General features: G+C 37.6%; 1 protein-coding gene across 23 annotated transcripts in view; it reads left to right on the top strand.

Annotated features, from left to right (window-relative positions):
* The window catches only part of si:zfos-464b6.2 (beta-1,4-galactosyltransferase galt-1), a 78,230-nt gene that overhangs the window by 20,956 nt on the left and 44,197 nt on the right, over positions 1 to 13,077 (top strand). For 11 of the 23 annotated variants that reach the window (XR_007926107.1, XR_007926109.1, XR_007926113.1 and 8 more), the window contains exon 1: positions 3,162 to 3,538. The exons of 3 other annotated variants lie outside the window; for them this stretch is intronic. Coding sequence is in view for 5 of the 20 variants with exons in the window: in XM_051869641.1 (XP_051725601.1) it covers positions 3,505 to 3,538; positions 10,584 to 11,893 (1,344 nt within the window). In the remaining 15 variants the exon portion in view is untranslated. Of the gene's footprint in view, positions 1 to 3,161; positions 3,539 to 9,100; positions 10,098 to 10,583; positions 12,789 to 13,077 lie in introns of those variants that run through there. 9 more of the 23 variants (XM_051869631.1, XM_051869627.1, XM_051869633.1 and 6 more) reach the window with 7 other exon arrangements.

Below are 13,077 nucleotides of genomic sequence, written 5' to 3' on the forward strand. Positions count from 1 at the left end.
TTAAGCTACCTCCTACGCCTTCCCTATTCAACCTACGGAAAAAGCTTCACTGACGCAACGCCAGTTTACACTTTCTTCGTAACTTGAAATCAGAATTTGGTTTTATTTTTTGTTTTAACGATCTAAGCGCATGGTCTAAAAGGGTTGTCCCTATTCTCTTAATGAGTCATGGATGTGTTTTGGGCGTAACGTGCAATAAACCAATCAGAGTCTCATCTCCCATTCCCTTTAAAAGCCAGCTCATGTCATAACGGAATTTGCAAGCGGAAAAACTGAACGTTTCTCTAGTGAGGAAACGGATCGTGCACAAGGTTAAAGCGCGCGAGCAGACCATCTACGGGAAAAGCATGAGTGCAAATGCATTTGCTATTTAAAAATGATCGGGCTGAAACTAGCAAAAAACACTTGTGTCACGCCTCAGGCACTAAGGCACTCAGGAATAAAGTCAGGAGCAAAATGACACTAACTAAACCAAACAGGGGAATATAAATACACAAGATAATGAGGGGTAAAACAAAGGCAGAAGTGGGACTGATCAATCAGCTAATAAGAAACCATAGCATCCAAGAACACAGGGGTTAAACACGGGTAAAGAGACTAAACTCAAAGAAGCAAAACACAGACACAGCGAGGATACAAATGAGCAGATATTGATTTCATTCCACAGTAGACTAGTTCAGACATGTTCACCTCCATAACTTTAGCTCTTTGCACTTACAGGCACTTTCAAGAATGGAGATTTGTTTGTTTAAAGGGATGAGACAAATGTGTTTTAATAATTATGTTTAGTTAGTGATGACATATAATAACTAGTCATAATACTTTAGGTGGAAGCCAGAATGATGAATCAGAAGCCTCATTTAGAAAACACACAGAGAAAGCTTGCTATATTTGTAAAAAAAAAAAAAGAGAGAGAGGAAGGAAGGGGTGTGGAGTGTTTCTTTTTTTTTTTTCAAGTCTTCAAGTGTATGTGGAGCGGCAGGAAGAGAAGAGGTCGTTCTGTGTGAATGAGGCCAGTTGAGGATGTGCCTCGCTGTAAACTCTCATAATAAATAGAAACTAAAAAAACTACATTCCGTTACAAAATAACAGTATTATCTATAAAAATATGGTGGGTTTTCTCGTCCGCCATGACGCTCGCTGTGAGAATGCTAAAAGTGATTGAAAGGTGAAACATTTCCCGTGGTGATACTGGTAGAATATGGCATGGCTGGAAAGACCTCTCAGCCAATAAATGTTTTAAGAACCAGAAAGAACTGTTGTATAAATATATAAATATAAGCTTTAAGTCATTGCTGACCACTGTTGCCAGATTGGGCGGTTTTGAATTTGATTGTGCGGGTTAAAATTGGTTTGTGCCGGGTGGACAAAATTTGGGTGGTTTTGGGATCATTTCAGCGTTTTTTTTAAAAAATTCATAGGTTAATTATTTAACAAAACCCAAGTGTGCGTGTACTCCATCCAATCAGTCATCATGATGCTACTAAACACACCCACTGCATATTCGGCTGTGTTGACGCAGTCAGTCGCAGATGTCACGAGCCAATCAAGAGTGACAGCAGCTGCAGCCAGCACTCAGCAGGAAATACAAGGATGTCGAAGTGGGTAAAACTCTTTACCCGAAAAATCTTACCGAAAGTAGTGGGAGAGTGATTCGACCTGAAGCCGTGGATAACACAGTCTAAATCAGATGATACCAAAGCTCACTGCAAATTCTGTACACACATTCTGCACACACGTCACCCAGAGCAAGAGCACGCCCATCAACGCGCTTCATTCGGGTTATGGAAGCCGAGAGATTTTTCAACAATGTCACCAAAGAAGTGTGTTTTGGGTTGTGAGGGAAAGATAACCTTTTTCAGCTTCCCAAAAAACCCAGCGTTAAGGGAACAGTGGATGAAGTTTGTTTTTCCGGGGCAGCAACGGAATTGTGCACGTATGTTTGTTTGTTCCCGGAATTTCAGTGACGAATGTTTTGTAAACAAGTGAAGTAATTAAACGTAAGTTCGGGAGGAGTACGCCCATCTAATCTTCCAATTAATACCAAGGTATAAAACCAGCGTCTTACCTCTTCCTGTTGTTAGTTCTTTCGGCATCCCTCCTCCTCCTTTTTGTACAATTTTGCCTGTTATAGGGGGGCAATCGGAGCTTGAGTAGAATATCCTTTCCGAGCCCCTCTAGAGCAGACAGCAAGTCAAATCTATTTAACACTTACACTTAGATTATATGGACACACAAACTCGTGAAGTCCCAGTTCGACGCTGGATTTGCAGATCGCAGGCGGTGAGTAAAACTGCATCAGATGTCTGTGTTTTGTTGGGAATCGGCGCGCAAGTGCATATAACGCAAACCACACGAACGTTTTTGTTCCCTTTTTTGTTCATTTATTATGATGTCTCAGCTTGCAGACGATCACGACAGAAAAGCTGAGTGCGCTCGTGACTCCCACAGCACGCCTCCAGGAGCTCGGCTTTTTTCAGAAAGAGTCAGCACAGCATATCTATCTTTTATAAATATGATAAAACTAAAGACTTGATATTAGATATAAAGGATGCAATACTACTCTATAGGTACTCAAGATTAACATGAGATTGGCGGAAACTGTGTGTGTTATGTACCCTTTAAAAGAAGTCCTGGCCCAGTATCAAATGCATTTTGGCTGCATCTTTTCAAGATGCCAGAGGAAACTTGGTGCAATTAAAATCCTCACTCTCCCCATATCCAACGCTCCCGTTAAAAGTGCATCTTCGCAAGTCACACTGCTCAAAGATGACACCAGAAACAGAATGGGATTGCCGCTCCTTTCAAGTTTAAGGGCTGGCACGGAATGGATGGACATCGGCTACATTCCGTCCTCCTCAACAGTTGCTGGGGAAGTTTGACTCATCCATGCACTAGACAGCTCAGCCAGACTGTAAATAGTTCTAAAAAGTTGCCTTCAGATGTTAAGCTGTGCTCTTCAGCGAGGAGCATAGGTGTGAACTGGTTATTTTGTCATTAGGTTGTGTTGTGTATGAATTATGAAATAGCATGATGCAAATCACTCGACATGGTTGCAGTTGTTCAACTCAAGTCTGAACTAGAACTGAGCTCGTTCCAAACCATTATTATGTCACCACAAGGGGGCAGGCTTTATCATAGAAAACTGTGATACCCGCATATACATTTCAGGTGGTGGGTTTGCTGTTGTGGTTGACTGTTGCTGCTGGTGTTTGTCGTTTGTAGCTACGGTACAGTAATTGAGGCAGTTAATTTTGGGCGGGTTTTGGGCTGGAAACCATCAGCTCTAATCTGGCACACCTCATAACAGATCAAAGCATCGTCAGACCAATGGAGCGACATTTCCGTGAATTGTAGAAACCGGCCATAGTTAAGTAAAAGAAGAAGAAAATGGGAACTTATCATGGCCCGTGAAACTCGTACCGGACATGTTTGGTGAAATGCATCTGTTTGAGCCAGTCATATCTGAAGAGCTTAAAGGATTATGAACGTGCTTTTTGATGAATGCTCATCAATTCTGTCGCGATGTTTTCGAAAGGTAGCCTAAACTTTTCTCTTCTTATATTTTGTCTAACATTTCCCTTTTAGCCTTTAATGTCTTATTGTAGGCTATTATATTCTACATAGCATATCATCAAGTAGCCTCCGAATTTACTTTCACTTTTAGCTGTTTTCAGTTTAGGCTATTCGCTTGTTGATTTAAAACATATATAAATATCAATGTCCGTATTAAATATACATTTATATGGCATTATGGTGGCGGTAAAAGTCTCGTGTAACTAAACTAAAATGTTTCTAAATGTTTCTTTAAAAAGAGATCGCTGAAGGAGGCGCAGGGAGGTGGACCGTTAGATACGCGCGTGCGTGTTGCATAATCGTAATAGGCCTAAAATAGCCAAAGGATATTTTTATATATAAGTATATTTTATATATAAGTACATTTTAGGCACGGCGTGTCACACCGTTTTATCATTCAAAGGGTTTACAACCTTGAGTTTGGTTGAACTGGGTGAAAGTTCAGTCATTTTCTTGCAGTGCAATGTATAAGATTAAACATCTCATAGTAACAGAAGTAGGCTAAATAAAAGGTTTAGTACACATTTTGCCATTTATAATTAATATATAGCTACACTGTAAGAATCATCGTACTGTATCTGGGACTGTATTTTTTAAAACGCATATTTCATGCAGGAATTTGGACTTGCTGAAAAAAATGGCTTGTTGGTTTTACAGTAAAGTTTAATTTATTAACATCAGTTGGTTAATATGAACTAACAATAATTCTACAGCATGTATTAGTCTTAGTCAATAGTAATTTCAACATTTACTAATAACAGACTGTTAACTAACATGAACAAACAATCAATAAGATTTTTATTAACTAACCTTAGATTAACAGATGCTTTAAATAAAGTTAGGGGACAAAATAGATGGCAATACAAAGATGGCAATATCCGAAATCATTGTCCTTGTGGGGACATTTTTTGGTCCCTAAACATGAGGAAAATGTCTTATAAATCATACTAAGTGATGTTTTTTCTGAAAATGTAAAAATGCAGGTTTCTGGGTCGTCTTAGTTTTTTTGTTTGTTTTTTGGTGGTGGTGGTCATTATCGTTGTGCTGAAGAGAGGAGATTACAAGTGTTATTGATTGTCTAAAGGGGAAGGAGAGGCCTTACACAGACTGATATAAATGATAAATGGCAGCCTGCTATTATCTTTCCTAAGTATATGGTTAGTGTGGGGTGGGGTAATCAGGTAGTCAAGCGATCAGGTATCAGCCGCAACATTGGGAGCCATAATCTGGCAGGGAGTCAAAATTCGGCACAACACCAGTGTCCTGAAAATATATAAGAATGTGCTTCCAACACCTACAGTGCCCTCCACTAATATTGGCACCCTTGGTAAATATGAGCAAAGGTGGCTGTGAAAATAAATCTGCATTGTTTGTCCTTTTGATCTTTTATTTAAAAAAAAAAAAAAAAAAAAAAAAAAAATCACAAAATTCTAACCTTTCATTTAAGTAAAACAATTGAAAATGGGTGAAAAAGCTCATTATGAAATAAATGTTTTTCTCTAGTTCACGTTAGCCACAATTATTGGCACCCAATTATTGAAACATCCTTTTCCCAAGATAACAGCTCTGAGTCTTCACCTGTAATGCCTGATGAGTTTGGAGAACACCTGACAGGAGATCAGAGACCATTCCTTCATGCAGAATATCTCCAGATCCTTCAGATTCCCAGCTCCATGTTGGTGCTTCTTCTCTTCAGTTCACTCCACTCATTTTCTTTAGGGTTCAGGTCAGGGGACTGGGACGGCCATGGCAGAAGCTTCATTTTGTGCTCAGTGACACATTTTTGTGTTGGTTTTGATGTTTGTTTTGGATCATTGTCCTGATGGACGATCCAACCACGGCCCATTATAAGATTTCTAGCAGAAGCGGTGAGGTTTTGATTTTTATCTGTTAGTATTTGATAGAATCCATGATGCCATGTATCTGAATAAGATGTCCAGGACCTCCAGCAAAACAAACAGGCCCACAGCATTAAAGATCCAGCAGTATATTTAACCGTGGGCATGGGGTACTTTTTATCCCAAATCCATCTGGTGGGTTTGCTGCCAAAAAGCTCTTTTCTTAGTTTCATCTGACCATAGAAGCCGGTCCCGTTTGAAGTTCCAGTCTTGTCTGACAGCTGAATATGCTGGAGATTGTTTCTGGATGAGTGAGGAGGATTTTTCTTGAAATCCTCCCAAACAACTTGTGGTGATGTAGGTGCTGTTTGGTAATTTTTTTTAGGCTTTCTGACCCCAAGACTCAACTAATCTCTGCAATTCTCCAGCTGTGATCCTTGGAGAGATTGGAACTTCTTAATTATTGCCCTAATAGTGGAAATGGGGATTTTCAATGCATTAGCTTTTTTCTTATAGCCATTTTCTATTTTGTGAAGCTGAACAATCTTTGGCTGCACATCAGGGGCCATATTCACAAAACATCTTAAGGCTAAAAGTAGCTCCTAACTTGCCGATTTAGGAGAAACTCTTAAAAATAATGGCCGTGTCAGTCCTAATTTTAGGACTCCTCTAAGTTTTTAGTATTTCACAAAGCACTTTAGTGCTAAAACTAGATTTGAATCTGCAATAAAATGCCAAAAATACATCTTTAATAAATAAATAAATAATGTACGATTACCTGTAGCAGTTGTTTTCACGAGTTCACACTTACAAATGATTGAATAGAGTAAAAAAAATATATAATAAGCCTATTTGTCGCTTAAATTCTGCATTCTCTCGAGACGTAGACATGTAACTTAAGAGGCTGACAATTAGCTGAACATATACTAGTTTAGTTAGTGACACTTAGCCTACATTTTAAAATCTTTATTTCTATATGGCAACATTTGTATTTTAAAACCTTTATTTGAATATGGAACATATCTCGTTCTACAATATTTCTATGATTAAATCGCTGAGACTCCTCCCGTCAGCCAGTCACTGTGGTCTTAGTTAGTAAGAGTGTTGACATCATCCATAGCAACGAGGTCAACCCCACCCTTACTCTTATCTTAAGACTTCTCTCTATTCCTTAGTAAAAGCTGGTCTCAGCAGCTTTGTGAATAGGTTTTAAGAGGAAACTCTTAACTAAGAACTTTTACTGCTATTTAGGAGAACTCTTAGTGGTAAGATAATATGTTTGGGAATACGGCCCCTGAACTATATTCTTTGTTTTTTTCTCATTGTGATGAATGATTAAGGGAATTTGGCCTTCCTCATGTTTATACTCCTGTGGAACAGGAAGTCATGGCTGGACAATTTCATGCTCCTAGTCACCCTGGTATGCTAAAAAAAATGTAAATATGAATGGGAATATATTTCAGAGATATTTTACTCATAAGAATTGTGGCCAACGTGTGTTGGAGAAAAACATTTATTTCATAATGTGAGTTTCCCCCCACTTTCAATTGTTTTACTTAAATGAAAAGTTAGAATTTTGTTAGAATCAAAAGGTTAAACAATGCAGATTTATTTTCACAGCTGCCTTTGCTCATATTTACCAAGGGTGCCAATATTAGTGGAGGGCACTGTATATTCACATTGTTTTATGTGGGGTGGGTCTGACAAGTGGGTTTTTATCATTAACCAAAACTAAACTATTAAAACATTTCTGTTAATTGAAATAAAGCTGAAATACAATAAAATAAAATATAAATATCATAACGTGAACTAAACAAAAAACAGAAACATAGACTTGGTAATTAACTGAAATAAATTTAAGTTGAAGCACAAAAAATGATTAACTGGAAATCAATAAAACTAAAACTGAAACAAAAATAAATTACAGTTTGGATCCATTTCTCTATACTTGGGTCACTTTTTCAAAACTCTTCACACAGAAGTTTCTTTTCAAAACTGTTAAACTTAAGTTTAAAACCAAACACAATACAACACTGAATAAGGCAGCAATTTGCTACATTTCTACAGAAATAACATTGAAATATATAGAGGGCAGGGGCGTCGTAAGTAGGGGGAAAAGGGTGACAGAGTGCATAGGGCCCTGGCGTGTGAGGGGCCCTCGACGATCCTGAAATTATTATTATTATTTTACAATTGTGCGTATACACTGCGTCTGCGCTATTTCTCTGTTCACTTGTTTGACAAGCTTTTGGCACACATCTGTGTAGGCACCTCCCACGAGCACAGCATGCATGCAATTTGCATGATTTGATTGGTTGTCTAGGAATGTTGCAAACTTGCAAAGCGCTAATTGGCTGTGAGGGAGAGCGGACGCGTCGCCGCCGTTCAAGCTAAGAACAGGCAAAAAGTAAACCGTAAGGGAAAACAATTCCTCATAAATTTCACGAAAAGTGTGTGACAAATTTTTAGAGATAAACTGTAAATATGGATAACAATATGTAAACGATGTTTGTGTGGATCTTGCATTAAAATATTAATAAGAGCAAACTTGGTCATATCATTTTAAGATAGCGTGATGATAATAAACTAAAAAAAATGTATATCAAAAATTAAAAACATTAAACACTCACAAAATTCATCACAAGATGCTATTGTTTACAAATCCAACATACTTTTAACATTTTATAGACATGACAAAAATTATTTAAAATATATAAAAATGGCCATCTTAGTAACAGTCATGAAAGGTTAAAGTAATATCACAATTGCCATTATTTCTACCATGTATACTGTTCAGCAGCTATTCTTAAACTATACATGTGATGGAATAGCACAATGTCTGTTAATAAAACACAATTCCAATTAAGATATTTTTTTCTTTTATTATGTTTTTCTATCAGTGTGTGCTATGTGTATAGTTGTACACTATTATTTAAAAAAAAAAAAAGTGTGAAATAAAATATATAATATAAAATAAATAGCATGGATCGTGGGATGCTGGCAAAGGGGCCCCCACACACTATCTTTGCATAGGGCCCAAGAATCGGTGCTACGCCCCTGATAGAGGGTATACATTTAGCCTGGAACACGTCCCCTCAGCTGGACTGAGTGGCAAAAGAACCTACTGCTTGACTGGATTTAATATGGGAAACTGTGAAAATGTGAGGAAAAACAAACGATTATCAGTTTAAACTAAAGGCTAGACTCGATATAGTGCTCCTTACAACTTATCAAAGATCCAGTGTTATTGACATACAGCCAGGAATCGTTTTTCCTGACATTTATGTGTGCCTGATTTCAACACCGGGGAAATACATAAAGCAAATTTGCCTGTAAACGCTTTACATACAGTGCTCAGCGTTAATGAGTACACCCTCTTTGAAAAGTAACATTTTAAACAATATCTCAATGAACACAAAAACAATTTCCAAAATGTTGACAAGACTAAGTTTAATATAACATCTATTTAACTTATAACATGAAAGTAAGGTTAATAATACAACTTAGATTACACATTTTTCAGTTTTACTCAAATTAGGGTGATGCAAAAATGAGTACACCCCACAACAAAAGCTACTTCACCTAGTACTTTGTATGGCCTCCATGATTTTTAATGACAGTCTTCTAGGCATGGAATGAAAAAGTTGGTGACATTTTGCAACATCTATCTTTTTCCATTCTTCAAGAATGAGCTCTTTTAGAGACTGGATGCTGGATGGAGAGTGATGCTCAACTTGTCTCTTCAGAATTCCCCATAGGTGTTCGACTGAATCACTTTCACCCTGTTCTTCTTCAGAAATACAACAGTGGCCTTAGATGTGTGTTTAGGATCATTGTCATTTTGGAAAAGTGCACGATGACCAAGGGCACAGAGTGATGTTAGCATCTTCTCTTTCAGTATAGAGCAGTACATCTGTGAATTCATGATGCCATCAATGAAACACAGCTCCCCGACACCAGCAGCACTCATGCAGCCCCACATAAGGACACTGACACCACCATGCGTCACTGTAGGCACCATGCGTTTTTCTTTGTATTCCTCACCTTTGCGACGCCATACAGTTTTGAAGCCATCAGTTCCAAAAACATTTATCTTGGTCTCATCACTCCAGAGTATAGAGTCCCAGTAGTCTTCATCTTTGTCAGCATGGGCCCTGGCAAACTCTAGACGGGCTTTTTTTGTGTCTGGGCTTTAGGACAGGCCGTGGACGACCTGGACGTCTCTGTGAGATGGTTGCAGTTCCAACTTTTTTAAATTTTTGTACCACTTTTGCTACAGTATTCTGACTGATAAGTAAAGCTTTGCTGATCTTCTTGTAGCCTTCACCTTTCTGCTGTAAAGTAATTATTTTCTTTCTCAGGTCTTGTGACATTTCTCTTCCATGTGGTGCCATTGCTGACAGCATGAAATGAGAAGGGGTTTTAACACCCTTTTATAGTAAGCTGTCTGCTGGACACCTGTGTAATGAATAATTAGACTCACCTGTGGTTGAATTCTTGTTAAATTAGACATTTTTAGTCTAAAATTTAGCTTTGCTCTAGAGACTTTCAGTGGGGTGTACTCATTTTTGCATCACCCTAATTTGAGTAAAACTGAGAATCGTGTTCTCTAAGTTATATTATTAACCTTACTTTCATGTTATAAGTTAAACAGATGTTATATAAAGCTTAGTCTTGTCAACATTTTAGAAATTGTTTTTGTGTTCATTGAGATATTGTTTAAAATGTTACTCTTCAAAGGGAGTGTACTAATTTACGCTGAGCACTGTAAATACACTATATGAATAAATACAATATATTTATTTAAAAACATACAACTATGGAAAATATAAGATGGTAAATATTTAATTGATGTGTTGTCAATGCAATATATATATATATATATATAGGGTATGATTTTACCTCAAAATTCAACAAATTGACAAAACGATAACTGCAAATCCACGTTTCTCTGCCTGAAGTCCAGTTGTTTCTGTGAATAGCAGCAATCCATTTTCAAAACTATAAAGGCAACTTTGAATATTGGCTTTACAAAGCCTGGTTTTTAAAGAAAGTTTAAAAAGCCTCAAGTTTGAATGTTTATAGGCCTTGTACAGACTTTTGTGAGATTTCATAGATGGAACAACAGTTTGCACATTTTCTGACATTCATCTTTTCTTTACTCTACAGGAACTAAAGGACAGATGGATAAATGCACATTTAAAACATTTCTTGTTCTATCATGTACTATCATTATTTTCACACTTATTTTGGCATACACAAGCAATTATCCTTTTTACCAATATATGGCTCCAATCTATAATATAGCAACAATCCCAGAGGTTTTAAATTCAATAATGCCCATCAAAGACTCGGAGCATTTCATGGTGTCTGCGTTTATTGACCACAGACTGGGCGGGGTCATTCGAGTCATCAGCATAATCAAGAGAGACAGTCTTCAGCAACTTTACTGTGTTTACTGCAACACTGAACATGACTGCAGAACTGTTCAGGCAGATGTCCAGATACACAGCGACCATTTTGGCTTCCCATTTCATGTCTCAGATGTGATTTGTAAAGGCAAGCGCGTGCAAAAGGCAACACGTGTCCTCATATCAACTAAAGATTCAGACAACAATAATAAATCGTATCTGCCAATAAAAAATCGTGTCAAAACAAATACTTTCAAGTTTAACTTCACCATTTGCATTTCCAACGTTTTTGGCAACTACAACAATGTACTGCAGTTTGCTCAAACTATGGAGATGTACAAGCTTCTGGGTGTACAACATGTTGTCATCTATAACACTAGTCTTGGACCAGACCTGGAAAAGCTTTTAAAACATTATGAAACAGAGGGGATACTGGAGATTGTTTCATGGCCTATCGACAAGTTTCTGAACCCATCCCCGGGCTGGAACTTCAAGGAATTCAAGGGCGATCTCCATTATTACGGTCAGTTAGTAACACTCAACGAGTGCATTTACAGACACATGTATCAATCCAGGTACGTTCTCCTGAATGATATTGATGAGATCATCATGCCGTACAAACACACCAATTTACCATCTCTTATGAAGGATCTCCAGTCTGCTCATCCCAGTGTAGGGGTGTTCCTCATAGAGAACCACATATTCCCCAAAACACAGTTTGAGGGCAGTGGGAGGTTCAAACGAGCAGAATGGCAAAATATTCCTGGTGTCAATATCATGGAGCACATTTACCGAGAACCCGATCGAAAGAACGTTTACAATCCCACCAAGATGATTGTCAATCCAAGGAAGGTGGAGCAAACCTCAGTACATTCCACTTTGAAAGACTTCGGAGGTTCTTACCATGTACCGTTTGATGTATGTAGGATTGTACATGTGAGAGTCCCACTGCAGGGACGTCTTACCAAAGACCAACTGTTTGTAGACAAAAGAGTCTGGGACTTTGTGCAAGAACTGATCCCGAACGTTGACCAGACATTGAATTCTTCAGGTTTGTTAAGGCTTTAACAGTTTATTACAATTACACAAATGTGAGAAATTTAAAATGTATGCCAGTTGAGAAATATAATCTCAGCCTGATGAAGGCCAAGGTAAAGTTAAAAAGGTAAAGCTTTTTGTACATAAATACTATACTGTCCAACTGATGTGCTGATGCATATGTCTTTCATCCCTTTCATTTTCTGACTTCATTAAATGCTTTTCCTCTTAACTGCCTCTTTCCCTTTGGAGTTAAATTTGCTGTAAATTTATCTTTGCAATTATAAATGATAAATTATTATTAATTTTGTATTGTCTTAATTCTTTCGAGTTGTATCTCTATTGCATGCAATATGCGTCAATTATCATTTGTGTATTTGTGCATTGTGTATCATTCAAATGTGCACATATAATAGGCATGAAGTTTGAACAATAATGGTGCCTTAAAATTTCACAAATATGCAACTCTGTAAGATTTAACAATTTGTGTGAGCATGTTAAATGAGTGCATCCAACTCTCTCTTCCTCCTCCTCTTCTGTTGTCAGGTTTAAAGTCTAGTCTGAATAAATGACAGTCACATATTGCATGTTACATAAAGGCAGTCACAAGTAGCTATTGCACAGTGCTTAGCCGGTGGCGTGAGTCCCACGGAACATACCGGTCTCGAGTCCTATGGAAGAGCTCCGGAAGGATAAAAGGAGTGATGACAGTGCAAGACGAGAGTGGACTAGGCCTGGAAGATTTATATTGGTGTTTTTGTTTTGTGTGGCAATCGATGTTTATATGTGACTAAAAGCTTAAATTAAATCGTTTTATCATATAAGGCAGTCTTCAGAAGACATGGCTTGAACCACTTGATCATGTCATACTGATTCACTGATCCATGTAAATGATGTAATTGTAAATAAAAATATAAACACATGAGCCTGATAGTTTGATATGTTGTATAAAAAATAACATATTTTTAAATGTCAGTGGAAGAATTCTGCTACAGACATAACTAAAGGTCCTTCTCTAGTATGGCATCATTTCAACCAGTCAAATGAAATTTGCTTTGGTGCATTCTTCCAGTCATTTTTATTTAGCACCAACACAGCTGCAAAAGCTGTATAGAGTTTTTAAAAACACTTTTTATTACACTGGGGAAAAAAAAAAAAGAAAAGGAAAAGGGGCTGATCGAACATCAGTGTCTAATTAGGAGCTCTGATAGTAG

This window comes from Ctenopharyngodon idella, chromosome 18 (genome assembly GCF_019924925.1).
Source record: "Ctenopharyngodon idella isolate HZGC_01 chromosome 18, HZGC01, whole genome shotgun sequence".
NCBI classification, from domain to species: Eukaryota; Metazoa; Chordata; class Actinopteri; order Cypriniformes; family Xenocyprididae; genus Ctenopharyngodon; species Ctenopharyngodon idella.